Here is a 17,515-nt window from a genome sequence, read left to right on the forward strand (position 1 = left end):
ATGTCTACGAGACACAAGAAAACAAACACATGGTTTAGAAAAGTCCAGCTTTGCTCAGTCACATGAGACATTGTCCCTCATGTGTTCCGATAATGTCATGAGGGTCTCAAGTTAAAATGCATTAAAAAAAAAAGAAAAAGTGTCATTGTCTTACTTTACGTTCTATAATGATTCTCTCTTCTTATCTACACTGCAACCACATCCTTTCCCCATTGGGGGGTACATAAAGTCCATCCTATTCTAAAACACTTCTATGCGGCTGTCTCCTACACGTACATGTATGTAACGTGTGATTATACACAAACACAAATATGTTTAGTATAATGTGCAACATTATCTCATGTTTTAAAGCCAATTTAATAACACGACACAAAGTTATTTACTTACCAGTGTTGCTTTTAATTCGTCCAGCAGCAGACGTGTGCGTCTTCTAACACACACGGGGAATTAGGGCTGGGCGATATGGCCTTTTTTTAATATCTCGATATTTTTAGGCCATATCGCAATACACGATATGTATCTCGATATTTTGCCTTAGCCTTGAATGAACACTTGATACATATAATCACAGCAGTATGATGATTCCATGTGTCTACATTAAAACATTCTTGTTCATACTGCATTAATATATGCTCATTTTAAACTTTCATGCAGAGAGGGAAATCACAACTAAGTCACGTGACCAACACTGTATTTATTAAACCGTTATTAAGCAGTGGCACAAACATTCATGTCATTTCCAAAACAGAAAATGCAAGATTGTCAGTCATTTTAAAACAAGCTATAAGTGCACTTTTGTGCATGATGTCTCTAAGATGACAAATCAAAAAAACACTAAATTAAAGTGCACTTTTTGTACAGAACACCACTACAATAGTTTAAAACAAATAAAGTGCACTTTTGTACATGATGTCATACAATATATTCCAGTAAGTGTCAAATAAAAATTAGCTGCTTAATAGGAAATCAAATTGTGTACGTTCTTCGCTATGTGGTAGGTTCCTGCGGACGTTATCTCTTTTGTTGTTGACTATTTTTTTCATACGGTGTTGATGTGGAAATGGTTGCCTCGGCATTTTGATGGTGTGGGCGTGTGGCACCGAACGGAGATGTTGACATGCGGAGTAAGCACTCTTCATTCTCTAGCAGGTGACTTTTCAAATGATGCTACATATTAGCAGTAATGCTACTTTTTGTAGCAATGCTTTTCTCCCACACTTGACAAATTACGGTTATCTGTTCGACATATTCCCACTTGAAGCCAAACCACCACCAGATGGATGCTGTTTTTCTTGGGAATTAATTATTCCTTCATTTGTTACCAGATTCGCACCTTCTTTCTCTTGTATTACCACTCGCACCACAGCTAACTTTACCCATGTTGCTACCTCTCTGCTGCACGAGGGCGTATACGTATGTGACGTATGACGTGACAGTATGTGACGTATGTAAGAAGGTGCGCTCGCTGTTTGTGAGAAGGACAGACAAGAAAGAGTGGGAAGAGCCTGCAGTGTAATGTCCGCTGCTAAAAGCAACTGCGTGAGAACGTATACTCGAATATCACGATATAGTCATTTTCTATATTGCACAGAGACAAACCCGCGATATATCGCGTATATCGATATATCGCCCAGCCCTAAGGGGAATTAAAACATTGTCCTCTGTGTAAGTTTGCTGTGACTTTCAATATTAAGTAGACATGATTGTACATGTAATAAATAACTACAGTATATTGATTTTAAATATAAAGTAAACATGATTGTACATGTAATAAATAACTATATTGATTTTATATATTAAGTAAACATGATTGTACATGTAATTTATCACTATATCGATTTCATATAGAATGTACACATCATAGGCGGAGCTATAAGAGGGCCGCAGGGGGCTGGTGTAGAGCCTGTAGGGGCCCCAGGACTGTGACTACAACATGCCAGAGCCATATTTCTCCCTCGACGGGCCGGGACTCTCCCACGTTCCTCGGGATTCTCCCTCGGCCGTAAACCGAGCTCAGAACGGTGGTGTTCAAATTACCAGAGTTTAATAGGGATTTAGCCCACTGATTGATTTCAAATATATTTCACATTTGTAACAATTTTGATGCTTCAACCTTGGCGATATCTTGTGGACGTTGTAAGCAATTCTGGTCTAAGGTCATGAGCTGATCTATGCATGTAACACAGCACAGCATTTATTTATACATCCAAACAACCTTCCTTAGTCATGGCACACAATAAAAATAGATATAAGCTGGAGCCACTACAAAATGTCAACACACATGGTCACACATAAAACAACCTGCTCACTGAACTTTGTGGATATTATTAAAAATGTCCACGCACCATAAACAAATTCAAAACTAAACCCAGTTAAATTCACTAAAATGCATGTGGGGTAAAAAACACCCAAATTACACGTATCCAAGTTTGGCACATATGTTGTCATAGAAGGGCAAGTTTATCTCTTTCCGTAGCTGGCTTTTACAGATAATACCGAAGCATGCCGATGTGTTAGTACGCTAGAAAGAGAGTTTTTCCATGTTCGCTTTTCCAATAACTATGTTGCTACAGCTGGGTTACTATACCAGTTACGAGTATTTTTGGTGGTTTTTTAATGCATTTTGAAAGTGATTTACAGGTAGAATTGATTGCTCCCATTAGCTGCATCGCTAGATAATTTTGTAAATGTTAAAAAGTGAGGGAAAAAAACAAAAACCTTTTTGTCTTCTTTTCTCATGATTTTGAATAGGCAAAATTCCAAAAAAGTACAGTTCCCCTTTAACTGTGACACAATGTTATGTTAATGAAGAAGCTCAGCTTGGTTCGCCACTGGTACACATTATTGTACATGTAATGTGTCACTACATTGATTTGAAATATAAAGTATACATAATATATCACATAATTCCTTTGAAATATAATATACACATGATTAGGGATGTATATCGTAAGAGTTTATCGATACGACACCCTTATTGATATTTGTTATAGATACTGGTATTTATCAGTACTCCTACCTGTACTATATGTAATTGGTGTAAATCAAGATGTGGAAAAAATGCATTGTTTAATACCATTTTTTATTAGAACAAGAGATTGCAAACCCCCACAACATGATGTAACGTCTCACAGCAGGGAGGCCTTTCATCAAAACCTACTTTGTATGTCTTAAACAAGTTAACTAAGTTTGCTAATGCAGTTATGTCAACATCTTATAAAGTACACACAGATCATCACTGTTTCTATTCATTACAATTATACTCAACTGAGAATATTATTTATGCATTTATTTACAGATCATAGACCTGATTAAATTTTCATATCAAATATATCATCAAGTTGCTGGCACGGCTGCTCTCTCACCTGAGCCACGCCGTCCACATAAAGTAACAATTGAATGTAGATATGAAAGCAACAAAATCATTATAAACAAAGTACTATGGCAGTAACAAAATAACATAATTAAGAAAAATAAATGTGAAAATTGTGCAAGATGGCACCTGATGGCCATAAGACGTAACTGCACTTTTTGTCTATATAAATAAAAAATTGTGTGTGTATATATGATATCTAGTCTAACACATAGGGCTACACGATTATGGCCAAAATAATAATTACAAATATGTTTTATCAATAGTAAAATCAGGACTATTAATCAGGATTATTCATTATGTCAGGTAATCAGTGTTGGGTTGGGGTGTGAACCGAATTGGGTGTAATTTGTACTGTTTAATAAAAAGGCTATAGATGTACGTTTTCCATATATTTGAAGACAAATATTTGCCTTTTTGTTCATCAACAGTATCAACATGTCAGCTTTTTCTCATTACATGATGCCTTTATCTCTATGTTTATATTTTAATAAAGATAAGTATTTTTTTAAGTTATGTACATTTACACGTACTAAATGTATGTACGTGTACATGTTGTATCGGGACAGATCCATTAGGAGTTTGAGACGAAATATATTGTAAAGGAATTAACAATATACCATAAAACCTTTGCAAAGTGCTATGTCACATGAATGGTTTTTAAAGTAAATTGGGAAATGAAAAACCCCACAAAATGTAAACACATGGTGTTTACTTTTAGTTATTAATATAAACACAAAGCAGTTTGCTAATGAAAATAAAGTCTAATAAGCTTTGTTCTTCTCTAACAACACCAAGTGGTTCAGTGCAACAGTTTGGCCAACAAAAAAAAACAGGAGTGATACCTCTCACGTCTGATACACAATCTTCAAAGCCCGCATTCAATTTGCAGAGATGACAGAACATTTTAGCTCGTATTGATGTTATCAGAACACTGACAAAGTTAGCAGTTAAATAAAGGATGCGTGAGCATTTCAGTAAACAAACTAAAGACCTTATAAACAAGTTGTGGCAACATTCCCTACACATCGCCTGCTGCATATGTCATCACATCATTAACTCTCAGCCACAGCAGGACGCAGTGTTGGGAAAATGAAAACATATTCTCCACGGTATACTTTTAGCGTGAGACAAATGAGTCGGTCTCCAATATTGTCCACAGCTGTTGTCATCTAATAGCAGCGGTGCACTCTTAAACGCACACAGAGACTTCACAAAAATGAAGCATGGGAAATGAAGTTCAATTAAGTCCTTGGTTCCGTTTACTCCGAGAGGAAATCTGTGTAGTTTCTTTCCGCCATGTTTCAAGCCAAACGACGCCAGTGTACATGCACTGGCGCTGCTGTGACTCCGTTTCCAGGAAGTAAGGGGTGTTGCCAAAAATGCAATAATAAATGACAGTTTTTCTGGAATTAAAAATGACTAACCAGCTCAAATTGTACTGTAGTTTATCATTATACTGTTTACTGTTACAGCTCCACATTGTAATAAATGCTTCATGCTTTATGGTTGCTAATTTTCATACGTGCTTTAAGAAAAATCGTGTCTATAATTAGTAAATACTGAAAACAATAGGGCTAAAACTACACATTTAGGATATGTAGCAGGTGAAACACACATTGTTAAAGATAAAACAAATGAAATTATTATTATTATTAATTATTATTATTTTAGGCAATACAAGCAACATAGATGACTAATTCATTCATAAATATTTATTTATTCTGTAATTGTGCAGCTCATTCAGCTGTTTCAAAAATGTACACTACCGTTCAAAAGTTTGGGGTCACATTGAAATGTCCTTTTTTTTAAGGAAAAGCACTGTACTTTTCAATGAAGATAACTTTAAACTAGTCTTAACTTTAAAGAAATACATTCTATACATTGCTAATGTGGTAAATGACTATTCTAGCTGCAAATGTCTGTTTTTTGGTGCAATATCTACATAGGTGTATAGAGGCCCATTTCCAGCAACTATCACTCCAGTGTTCTAATGGTACAATGTGTTTGCTCATTGGCTCAGAAGGCTAATTGATGATTAGAAAACCCTTGTGCAATCATGTTCACACATCTGAAAACAGTTTAGCTTGTTACAGAAGCTACAAAACTGACCTTCCTTTGAGCAGATTGAGTTTCTGGAGCATCACATTTGGGGGGTCAATTAAACGCTCAAAATGGCCAGAAAAAGAGAACTTTCATCTGAAACTCGACAGTCTATTCTTGTTCTTAGAAATGAAGGCTATTCCACAAAATTGTTTGGGTGACCCCAAACTTTTGAACGGTAGTCTAAATTATTAAAATGTTATCCATTCAAAAGAAAGAAAAGGCAAAGTGCAAAAAAAAACCCAATTACCGTATATTACCAAATAGTAGCCCGGGCGTTTATTTCACAAAATCGATTTTGAAGACAGGCGTTTAAAAGAAGCAGGCGGTTATTTGCACAAGGCTTTTATTTATGTTTGCACCAGCCTGCACCAGGTCATTATTTGGTTACAATGGCTGCTGTCCAGTATTTTTTTTTCGTACAAAAAAATTTAAATGTAAAAGCTATTGTAAACATACAAACAAAAAAACAAGAGATCAACATGAGGTAGGCTATCATAAGACACACGGTGGTTCAGTCCACGAACGTGATGTATCCACTGACACAAATTAGCATCAAGCTCGTTGCTCACTTTCTTCCTACCTCCACCAGATAAGCGAGCCCGTTTTCCATCGATTGCCGACTGAGATAGTAGTTCTCCCTTTTTTTTCCATTCTCGTACACGTTTTTGGTCAACGTTAAACTGCCTGGCCGCTGCCAAACCAGAATTCTGCTCCGCATTTTTCACAACCGCTAGCTTGAACTTTAAGTCAAGCTTTCTGTTCTTCTTCCCCCTTAAAGTATTCCCGTCCATCAGTTCTGTTGTACCGGTATCCTGTTCATTCAACTCACTACTACTGTTGCTTGCCATGTTGAAACTTTTCCTCGTGGGTTTGATGTTGTCGTTGAGTGTGTGTTACGCTATATGCGGTGACCCATTGCAATATGTTGATTACCCAGAATCCCCGCGTAACGTCTGCTGTTACCGTAATTACCAGAATTACTGCACCTTTGCTTTTCCTTTTAGCTCATAATATGGGCTTAATGAAATCAATATGATTTTAATTTAAATTATGCAAATAACAGCCCATGGGCGGCTATTTGGACATGGGCGGTTATTTGCACAAGGGCGTTTATTTGGTAATATACGGTAACCGTGTTTATGTATTAAAAAAAGCTAAAATAGCAGCATTGAAAAACACAAAATCTACCTTCCTCAAAAAGAAAAGCATTTAGTGATGACATTTGCCAATTCTAGCACTCTAATAGACTCAATGTGTAAGAATTATATATTTGATTAATTCTTAAAATGTTGGCTATTTAATAGATTGTATGTTTAAACTTATGATACCTCTGCATTGGTGCCTGTCTCTGTGTTCGCGTGTGTGTGTGTGTGTGTGTGTGTGTGTGTGTGTGTGTGTGTGTGTGTGTGTGTGTGTGTGTGTGTGTGTGTGTGTGTGTGTGTGTGTGTGTGTGTGTGCGTGCGTGCGTGCGTGCGTGCGTGCGTGCGTGCGTGCGTGCGTGCGTGCGTGCGTGCGTGCGTGCGTGCGTGCGCAAGCACGCGTTTGTTAAAGTGCCTTTTTACGGCATTACAAATTGACTCAATGTGTACAATGATACCTCCGCATTGGTGCCGGTCTGTCTCCCTACACAAAGTAGACAAAGTTTAGCTGGCTAAAATGATAGTTAAAAGTTATTTTCCACTCAACTTCGTCTCACTCTTGTAAGCTAGCTAGCAAGGAATGAGCTACTCTTACAGAGGTTGAGGCGGAATCCTCCCTCCAAATGCTATCCATACACTTGGGTAAAACGGAATCCATCCTGTTTGGGTCCCACATCAACCTTAAGAAAGTCAATGACTTCGCTATAAAAGTGGGTGACATTGTTATCACCAGGAAAGATGAGGTCACCTACCTAGGTTCCATTCTAGAGGCTCACCTTTCCTGTGATAAAATGGCAACCAAGGTAATCAAAAAAGTTAACCTACGATCGAGATTTCTCTACAGAATCTACTCTCTGGTCAACAAAAGCACCATGAGGATTCTGGCGGGAACTCTCGTTCAGCCCTTTTTCGATTACGCATGCACCTCCTGGTACCCTAGCACCTCCAAAACCCTCAAATCTAAACTCCAAACATCCCAGAACAAGCTAGTCAGGTTACTTCTAGACCTCCACCCCAGATCCCACCTCACTCCTACCCACTTCTCCAAAGTGGGCTGGCTCAAGGTGGAGGACAGAGTTAAACAACTTGCACTGAGCCTAGTCTATAAAATCCACTACACCGCCCTGATACCGAAGTACATGTCAAACTACTTCCTTAACGTAAATGACCGCCATAACCACAACACCAGGGGGAGCTCCACTAACCACGTTAAACCCAGATTCCGAACTAACAAAGGTCTTAACTCATTCTCTTTCTATGCCACATCAATGTGGAATGCGCTCCCAACAGGTATAAAAGAAAGGGCATCTCTATCCTCCTTCAAAACCGCAATAAAAGTTCACCTCCAGGCAGCTACAACCCTAAACTAACACCCTCCCCGGATTGCTAACAATCAAATGTAAACAATCAAATGCAGATACTTTTTCTTATGCCTTCTGATCTCTCTCTCTCTCTCTCTCTCTCTCTCTCTCCCTCTCTCTCTCTCTCTATGTTCACTACTTGATGTCCATATCCTACCCCCCCCCCCTCCACACCCCTGATTGTAAATAATGTAAATAATTCATTGTGATTATCTTGTGTGATGACTGTATTATGATGATAGTATATATGGTAGCATATATCTGTATCATGAATCAATTTAAGTGGACCCCGACTTAAACAAGTTGAAAAACTTATTTGGGTGTTACCATTTAGTGGTCAATTGTACGGAATATGTACTTCACTGTGCAACCTACTAATAAAAGTCTCAATCAATCAATCAATCAATACGCGCCAAACCGCAACTCAGAGTACCCACCCTTTTTGGATTCACTCGAGGAAGTACTTGAGAGTGCTCCCCCGGGTGATTCCCACGTTCTACTGGGGGACTTCAATGCTCATGTTGGCAGCGACAGTGAAACCTGGAGAGGCGTGATTGGGAAGAATGGCCGCCCGGATCTGAACCAGAGCGGTGTTTTGTTATTGGACTTTTGTTCCCGTCACAGATTGTCCATAACGAACACCATGTTCAAACATAAGGGTGTCCATATGTGCACTTGGCACCAGGACACCCTAGGCCGCAGTTCCATGATCGACTTTGTAGTTGTGTCATCGGATTTGCGGCCTCATGTTTTGGACACTCGGGTGAAGAGAGGGGCGGAGCTTTCTACTGATCACCACCTGGTGGTAAGTTGGCTGCGATGGTGGGGGAGGATGCTCGACAGACCTGGCAGGCCCAAGCGCATTGTGAGGGTTTGCTGGGAATGTCTGGCAGAGTCTCCTGTCAGAGAAAGTTTCAATTCCCACCTCCGGAAGAACTTTGAACATGTCACGAGGGAGGTGCTGGACATTGAGTCCGAATGGACCATGTTCCGCGCCTCTATTGTCGAGGCGGCTGATTGGAGCTGTGGCCGCAAGGTAGTTGGTGCCTGTCGTGGCGGTAATCCTAGAACCCGTTGGTGGACACCGGCGGTGAGGGATGCCGTTAAGCTGAAGAAGGAGTCCTATCGGGTTCTTTTGGCTCATAGGACTCCGGAAGCAGCAGACAGGTACCGACAGGCCAAGCGGTGTGCGGCTTCGGCGGTCGCGGAGGCAAAAACTCGGACATGGGAGGAGTTCGGGGAAGCCATGGAAAACGACTTCTGGACGGCTTCGAAGCAATTCTGGACCACCATCTGCCGCCTCAGGAAGGGGAAGCAGTGCACTGTCAACACTGTGTATGGTGAGGATGGTGTTCTGCTGACCTCGACTGCGGATGTTGTGGATCGGTCGAGGGAATACTTCGAAGACCTCCTCAATCCCACCAACACGTCTTCCTATGAGGAAGCAGTGCCTGGGGAATCTGTGGTGGGCTCTCCTATTTCTGGGGCTGAGGTTGCTGAGGTAGTTAAAAAGCTCCTCGGTGGCAAGGCCCCGGGGGTGGATGAGATTCGCCAGGAGTTCCTTAAGGCTCTGGATGCTGTGGGGCTGTCTTGGTTGACAAGACTCTGCAGCATCGCATGGACATCGGGGGCGGTACCTATGGATTGGCAGACCGGGGTGGTGGTTCCTCTCTTTAAGAAGGAGAACCGGAGGGTGTGTTCTAACTATCGTGGGATCACACTCCTCAGCCTTCCCGGTAAGGTCTATTCAGGTGTACTGGAGAGGAGGCTACGCCGGATAGTCGAACCTCGGATTCAGGAGGAACAGTGTGTCTTCGTCCTGGTCGTGGAACTGTGGACCAGCTCTATACTCTCGGCAGGGTCCTTGAGGGTGCATGGGAGTTTGCCCAACCAGTCAACATGTGTTTTGTGGACTTGGAGAAGGCATTCGACCGTGTCCCTCGGGAAGTCCTGTGGGGAGTGCTCAGAGAGTATGCGGAATTGGACTGTCTGATTGTGGCGGTCCGCTCCCTGTATGATCAGTGTCAGAGCTTGGTCCGCATTGCCGGCAGTAAGTCGGACACGTTTCCAGTGAGGGTTGGACTCCGTCAAGGCTGCCCTTTGTCACCGATTCTGTTCATAACTTTTATGGACAGAATTTCTAGGCGCAGTCAAGGTGTTGAGGGGATCTGGTTTGGTGGCTGCAGGATTAGGTCTCTGCTTTTTGCAGATAATGTGGTCCTGATGGCCAGGATCTGCAGCTCTCACTGGATCTGATCGCAGCTGAATGTGAAGCGACTGGGATGAGAATCAGCACCTCCAAGTCCGAGTCCATGGTTCTCGCCCGGAAAAGGGTGGAGTGCCATCTCCGGGTTGCGGAGGAGACCCTGCCCCAAGTGGAGGAGTTCAAGTACCTCAGAGTCTTGTTCACGAGTGAGGGAAGAGTGGATCGTGAGATCGACAGGCGGATTGGTGCGGCGTCTTCAGTAATGCGGACGCTGTATCGATCCGTTGTGGTGAAGAAGGAGCTGAGCCGGAAGGCAAGGCTCTCAATTTACCGGTCGATCTACGTTCCCATCCTCACCTATGGTCATGAGCTTTGGGTTATGACCGAAAGGACAAGATCAAGGGCACAAGCGGCCGAAATGAGTTTCCTCCGCCGGGTGGCAGGGCTCTCCCTTAGAGATAGGGTGAGAAGCTCTGCCATCCGGGGGGAGCTCAAAGTAAAGCCGCTGCTCCTCCACATCGAGAGGAGCCGGATGAGGTGGTTCGGGCATCTGGTCAGGATGCCACCCAAACGCCTCCCTAGGGAGGTGTTTAGGGCACGTCCGACCGGTAGGAGGCCACGGGGAAGACCCAGGACACGTTGGGAAGACTATGTCTCTCGGCTGGCCTGGGAACGCCTCGGGATCCCCCGGGAGGAGCTGGACGAAGTGGCTGGGGAGAGGGAAGTCTGGGCTTCCCTGCTTAGGCTGCTGCCCCTGCGACCCGACCTCGGATAAGCGGAAGAAGATGGATGGATGGATGGATTGATGTTACTATTTACCGTTTCATTGTCTCCTCCATTGCCATAAATAGTAGACACTGACCCCGCCAATGAAAAATGGAAAATCCATCTTTATACTGCCTCAGGTTTGAGAAGCAGGAATCTTCCAAGTGGTTTGTATCACGATATGCGGCTCAACTGACTGTAATACATAATGTGACCAGCAGATAATGATGGATAATAAGACGATCGTCTTATTATCCATCATTATCTGCTGTTGCTCGAGCAACAGACAGACGGACAGAGATGCCGGAAAGCGGTACGGATATCTGAGTCAGACGAAATGGAGTCGGTAGAGAGCACTTGCAGTGTTTTGCAATGTTCTCTGTATCTGTGATAGAGAATATTACTCTGGATGCAGAATGCTAATCTGATAGCTTCTTAGTACAAGGAGTGGGGCACAGAGAGGCTTTCAGGCACTCTTTAATTCTTGAAGTTGGAAAAATCGTGTGTGTGTGTGTGGTGTATGTGTGTGTGGTCTAAAGGGAACGCATACAAAAAATGGTTAGTATAAGATGGCGGCCGAAATTCTCGCGTCACAGCAGCCAATGCTGTGTCTACTTTTAAGATGTCTCATGGAGAGAACCTTTGAAGCCATGGCTGCTTGTTTCTCTCGCGAGATCTGATGACACTGCGCGTGAACAACATAGGACAAAGAAAAAAGAAGATGGCGTCTGGCGGAGAATACGTTATGGGTGAGGGCGGACCTACGTCACTTCCGCCTACCAATCCCCTAGCAACCGGGAATTCGTTGAAAACAAACCAGCTCACAGCGAACACAGCATTGACAGAAAAAGCATTTAACGAGCGTTGTGGCTTGGAAGTCGGCGTTAAATCCTTCATTTACGCATTTTTACTTATTCGCATATTGTGTGAAAAAACGAAAATGTATTATTTGCGTCAGACTCGTCTCAGTGAACTTTAAAGCTTCTCAGGCTTAGCTTAGCTTGCTAGTTAGCTTATCCTGCGCGCTACTAAGAAAGAGACGCGGAAGTTATCAACAACAAGATCAAGTGTTAGTGTATAAAATATTGAGAGATTTGAGGGCTACATGTATTGAATGGCAACATGAAAATTATAGGGTTTATTGGTTTTTAAAAACCCAACTGTTAAGTGCAAATTTAAACGAAACCGAAATAGCTAGCTAGGCTATAGACTATATAGTATATTACTTACTTAACTTAATCATCTTCTTCTCGGATGGGAAATAAGGCTTTGACGACTCGACGCCATTCATCTCGCTGCTGTGCTCGTCTCTGTGCCTCGCCCCATGTAAGCTTCATCTCTTTCAGCTCCCCTTCAACTGTTCTTCGCCAGGTGTTCTTTGGCCGCCCTGGCTTACGTTTTCCCGGTGGTGTCCATCTTAACGCTGCCTTTGGTATACTCTCGTTGTCCGGTTTTCGAAAATAGCTAGCTAGGCTATAGACTATATAGTATATACCGCATGTTATTTTTGTACAACAACAACTTCAGCTGTCGAACGTTATAAGGTACAAATTCAACAAGTACAACATTAGCACGGACGTATAGCCAAGTTGTGGTTAAGAAGGTGGATTTTTGTTCCTTATGTTTACCAGAAATGAAGTGATCCGAACATACGACCCCGGACTTTGGGGGACTTCAGTGAGAACCGTCCTCGTTTTCCCAGTGTAAAGCTGCGAGCCATTTGTCTCGTTTCTGTGGGCTTTTATCACGCTTTGGCAGAACAAAATACAACCTTTGTTTTCCCTGTTTCCAGTTGTGGTTAGCACAACCAAAAACAACACCGTTTTTCGGCATTTTGGAGGCAGAATGACGGGTTTAACCAGTGTAGGTCGACAGGTTAAAGAGTAATGGCAACGGTTTGTTTTCAACGCCAGTCTGGTTGCTATGGCATCTCAGTTGCCCGGATGTCGGCCCTCACCCATAAGATGTCTATGTTTGAAGCCATGGCTGCTTGTTTCTCTCGCGAGATCTGACGGAACTGCGCGTGAACAACATAGGACAAAGAAAAAAGAAGATGGCGTCTGGCGGAGAATACGTTATTGTGGTTAATAAAGTGCTGTTTTCTTCATCAGCACGTACATGTGCACATGTATGCTGTTTCTTTGAGTAAACATCGTTAATGTTTGTTTTTTTCGGATGCTTTAGTCTAAGCGCACTAAATCAATCAATGACGCGTTCCGTGCGCGCTTAGCTTGCTAGTTAGCTTAGCTCTTTAGCTGCTAACAAAGAGACGCGGAAGTGATCAACACATCGCTAAGCAGAGATCAAGTGTGAGTGTAAAGTGTTGTGATTGTGTGAAAATGTGCGAAAGAACGATAGCAGAGTACGAGGAGGAACTTTCTCCAACAAAAGAGGTAAACAAGGGACAACAACTACGCGCCGCTGTTTTCAAGAAACGTGAAGTTGTGTTACACAGAACAGGTTTGTTTACTTCTTACTCTCACGTGTTTACTAACTTTTATATTTGTTTATTAAATAGATTGTTCTTAGGAAGACGAATTGTATTGTATATTGGTCATAAAAACAAGATAGTTTCAGACACACAACATTTATGTTCCTCTCAGTTTGTAACAATGTGTATCAACATGTTTACGCAAAACTCACACTGACACCAAATATATTTTACATTGTAATTAGTAAATTCTCAGTTGTATGGCTAATTTCACTAATATCTGACCTACATGCATCAAGAAGTGAAAGTAAACATTTATTGTCAATCATCTTTCAATAAGTAGTCAACACTTGATTTATTAAAAGAACATAAAGGTGACTGACTTTCCTCCAGCGTGTCGGAGAGGTAGATGGTCTCCAAGTGAATGTGGGAGCTGTGCTCTAAAGAGGAACTGTTGATGGAGATACTTCATAAAAACACCACATAGTAAACTTTTTGCCCAGCCACCAAAATCACTTAAAAACATTTTATGAATGTTTTTAAGCATTTTTTTGATGTTTTTTCAGTGCTATTTAACTAATGGTTAGGACAGGGGTCCCCAAACTTTTTGACTCGGGGGGGCCACATGGGGTAAAAAAAAATGTGGCCAGGCTCTCGTGCACTAATTGACTGAAAGAGTGCGCACTTGCCGGTTTGCGTTATCGATGGGAAAATGAATTTTTAGACAATATGATTCTGAGATAGGCTCCCGCGACCAAAAAAGAGACAAGCGGTAGAAAATGGATGGATAATTTTCCTGAGCGGCTAGGAGACCCCGAGAATAACAGTAACGGTCGAAAATGGATTGATGGATAAGCTAGAAAGGACAGATTAAAAAGATAATAATAAAAAAAAAAACTCGGGACTACCCGTGGGCCGGATTTTGGACGCTGGCGGGCCGTATCTGTATTTGAGTTTGGGGACATCTGGGTTACGACTATACCATTACAAAGTTAAAGTTAAAGACAAGGCGTATAGTAGGTTGACATGTATACTGAAAAAAAATTGTTACTCACTTTACACCTTTGGTTTCTAAAGTTCTAATTTGTTTTTTTAGGAATGTTTTGATCAATGCTGGCCCGTCCTTAAAATCGCTCGTGGCTGGGACAAAATCAACTCTTTCCCGTGTATTTATTGGATGTTTAGTTACACACATTTAACACGTACAACACATATGAAAACACCAATCATCCCATTGTGTTTACAGTGTCAGTAAAGAACTACTTTTATAATCGTATTTACTTATTGACCCAACAGACCAGCAGCCCCCCCACATTAAAGAGGAAGAGCCACAGCCCCCACACATTAAAGAGGAAGAGGAAGAGCCACAGTCTCCACATATTAAAGAGGAAGAGGAGGACGTGTGGATCACTCAGGAGGGAGAGTGTCTTTTAGGGCAGGAGGAGGCTGATCTCACCAGGTTTCCGCTGACTGTTGTCTCTGTGAAGACTGAAGACCATGAAGACAAACCACCTGAGTCCTCACAGCTTCATCACAGTCCAAGTAAGCACAACATCCAGATATCATATAGTACAATGTTTTTAACAGATGTTCATCCAGGGACCACAGTTATGGCTAATGGTGGAGATATATTAGCTTTTTATCTCCACATTCAGGTAACATAAAAGATCAATGAACAATGCTGCTATAACAGAGCACCACATGTCAGAACTTCTAATACAGAGCAAAAAAAAAGCTAAATGTTTAGCAAAAATTTAGGCAGAATTAAACAATTAGTGATATAAGTACCGATCCAACTCAGACACCTGATGACAGGCGAACGAAAAACACTTGCAGTGTCCCTCCTCTGTTTTAACCATTCTTTATTGACGTGCACGGACACCGCGGTTATGAGTCCGTTTCTGTTTTGTCCTGCGTTTGAAAAGCACAATAATTGTTTTGCAAGCTGATACCAATACCTTCAAGCTCCTCAAGATCAACACCGATAACTTTTTTATATCTAATAATTTTAAATGTCGATTTAAGTGTAGTTTGTGAACATCTGGAAGTAAGAAAAAGTCAAGCAATAGTGGATATGACAAAGTGAATCTGTAGATTTCTTCCTAACCAAATATGACATCACTACTGAGGTAGAGCTAACATCACATTCATAAATTAGTCATGAATCTTATGTCCTTATTTCCATCTGTCAGTGTGTGCAGGAGTGTAGCCATCACGTCATATTTTGCTCGTAACATACATCTGAAAAATAGCGGTGCTCAGAAGTACAAACCAGGTGGTTGTTGGCTGACAGGGTCCTATGTCTTTAGCGATGGTGAGGGCCAGGGTCTTCTGCATCTCTGTCAAGTGTATCAATGATTTTTTTGTCTTGTTTTATCTGCTCGCATTGGCGTCTTGCTGCCGGGTTAAGCAATCCAGTTTGTCCGGTGCTTTTCTGTCCTGTCTTAATGTCCATGATTGACAGTAGGGCTGCACAGTTAATCACATTTGAATCATAATCACGATTTTGGCTGCAACGATTAAACAAGGGTGATCGTTGGCGATATTAACATTGAAAAGCCTACTGAAACCCAGTACTACCGACCACGCAGTCTGATAGTTTATATATCAATGATGAAATCTTAACATTGCAACACATGCCAATACGGCCGGGTTAACTTATAAAGTGCAATTGTAAATTTCCCGCCACACTTCCGGTTGAAAACGTCTAGATATGATGACGTATGCGCGTGACGTCAACGATTGATACAGAAGTATTGGTACCCCATTGAATACAATACAAAAAAGCTCTGTTTTCATTTCAAAATTCCACAGTATTCTGGACATCTGTGTTGGTGAATCTTTTGCAATTTGTTTAATGAACAATGGAGACTGCAAAGAAGAAAGTTGTAGGTGGGATCGGTTTATTAGCGGCGGACTACAGCAACACAGCCAAGAGGACAGAGATGGATAGCAGACGCGCTAGCCGGCAAACTCACCTTAACTTCCTCCGTCTCGCCGTCCGCATCTGTGATCGGGTGAAGTCCTTCGTCGCACCGTCGATCGCTGGAACGCAGGTGAGCACTGGTGTTGATGAGCAGATGAGGGCTGGCTGGCGTAGGTGCATAGCTAATGTTTTTAGCATAGCTCTGTGAGGTCCGGTTGCTACGTTAGCTTCAATGGCGTCGTTGGCAACAGCATTGTTAACCTTTGCCAGGCTGGAAAGCATTAACCGTGTATTTATATGTCCATGGTTTAATAGTATTGTTGATCTTCTGTCTATCCTTCCAGTCAGGGATTTATTTATTTTGTTTCTATATGCAGTTAAGCACGATGCTATCACGTTAGCTCCGTAGCTAAAGTGTTTCGTCGATGTATTGTCGTGGAGATAAAAGTCACTGTGAATGTCCATTTCGCGTTCTCGACTCTCATTTTCAAGAGGATATAGTATCCGAGGTGGTTTAAAATACAAATCCGTGATCCACAATAGAAAAAGGAGAAAGTGTGGAATCCAATGAGCCCTTGTACCTAAGTTACGGTCAGAGCGAAAAAAGATATGTCTTGCACTGCATTCTAGCACTTTAACGTCCCTCATCCATGAATCTTTCATCCTCGCTCAAATTAATGGGGTAATCGTCGCTTTTTCGGTCCGAATCGCTCTAGCTGCATTGAAAACAATAGGAAAATGTGAGGAGACTTTCAACTGACTACGTCACGCTACTTGCGGTAGGCGCAAGGCTTTTTTTAATCAGATACCAAAAGTTGCGATCTTTATCGTCATTGTTCTCTACTAAATTCTTTCAGCAAAAATATGGCAATATCGCATATATTATATATATATATATATATATTATGTAAATATTACGTATATGTTATATTTATATCGCTATATTTAGTCTATTTCTACATGCATTGTCCTTTCCATCCTTACACTTTCCATCATTGTAACTGAGCTACTGTGTGGAACAATTTCCCTTGTGGATCATTAAAGTTTGTCTAAGTCTAAGTCTAAGTCAATGTTAAAAGGATAAAGCCATTTTTTTTTACAAATTTTGGTAAATAAATAACCAGAAAATTTATATTTTGTTGTTTTCTTACTGTATCAAAAATGAACCGAACCGTGACCTCTAAACCGAGATACGTATGAGTACTGTT

General features: G+C 41.6%; 1 protein-coding gene across 3 annotated transcripts in view; it reads left to right on the top strand.

The window, feature by feature from the left end:
• Positions 1-12,957: 12,957 nt before the first annotated feature.
• The window catches only part of LOC133653549 (zinc finger protein ZFP2-like), a 390,781-nt gene continuing 386,223 nt past the window's right edge, over positions 12,958-17,515 (top strand). For all 3 annotated transcript variants that reach the window (XR_009826747.1, XM_062052956.1, XM_062052955.1), the window contains exons 1-2: positions 12,958-13,410; positions 14,678-14,923. Coding sequence is in view for 2 of the 3 variants with exons in the window: in XM_062052956.1 (XP_061908940.1) it covers positions 13,290-13,410; positions 14,678-14,923 (367 nt within the window). In the remaining variant the exon portion in view is untranslated. The remainder of the gene's footprint in view (positions 13,411-14,677; positions 14,924-17,515) is intronic.

This window comes from Entelurus aequoreus, linkage group LG07, assembly GCF_033978785.1.
Source record: "Entelurus aequoreus isolate RoL-2023_Sb linkage group LG07, RoL_Eaeq_v1.1, whole genome shotgun sequence".
Lineage (NCBI taxonomy): Eukaryota > Metazoa > Chordata > Actinopteri > Syngnathiformes > Syngnathidae > Entelurus > Entelurus aequoreus.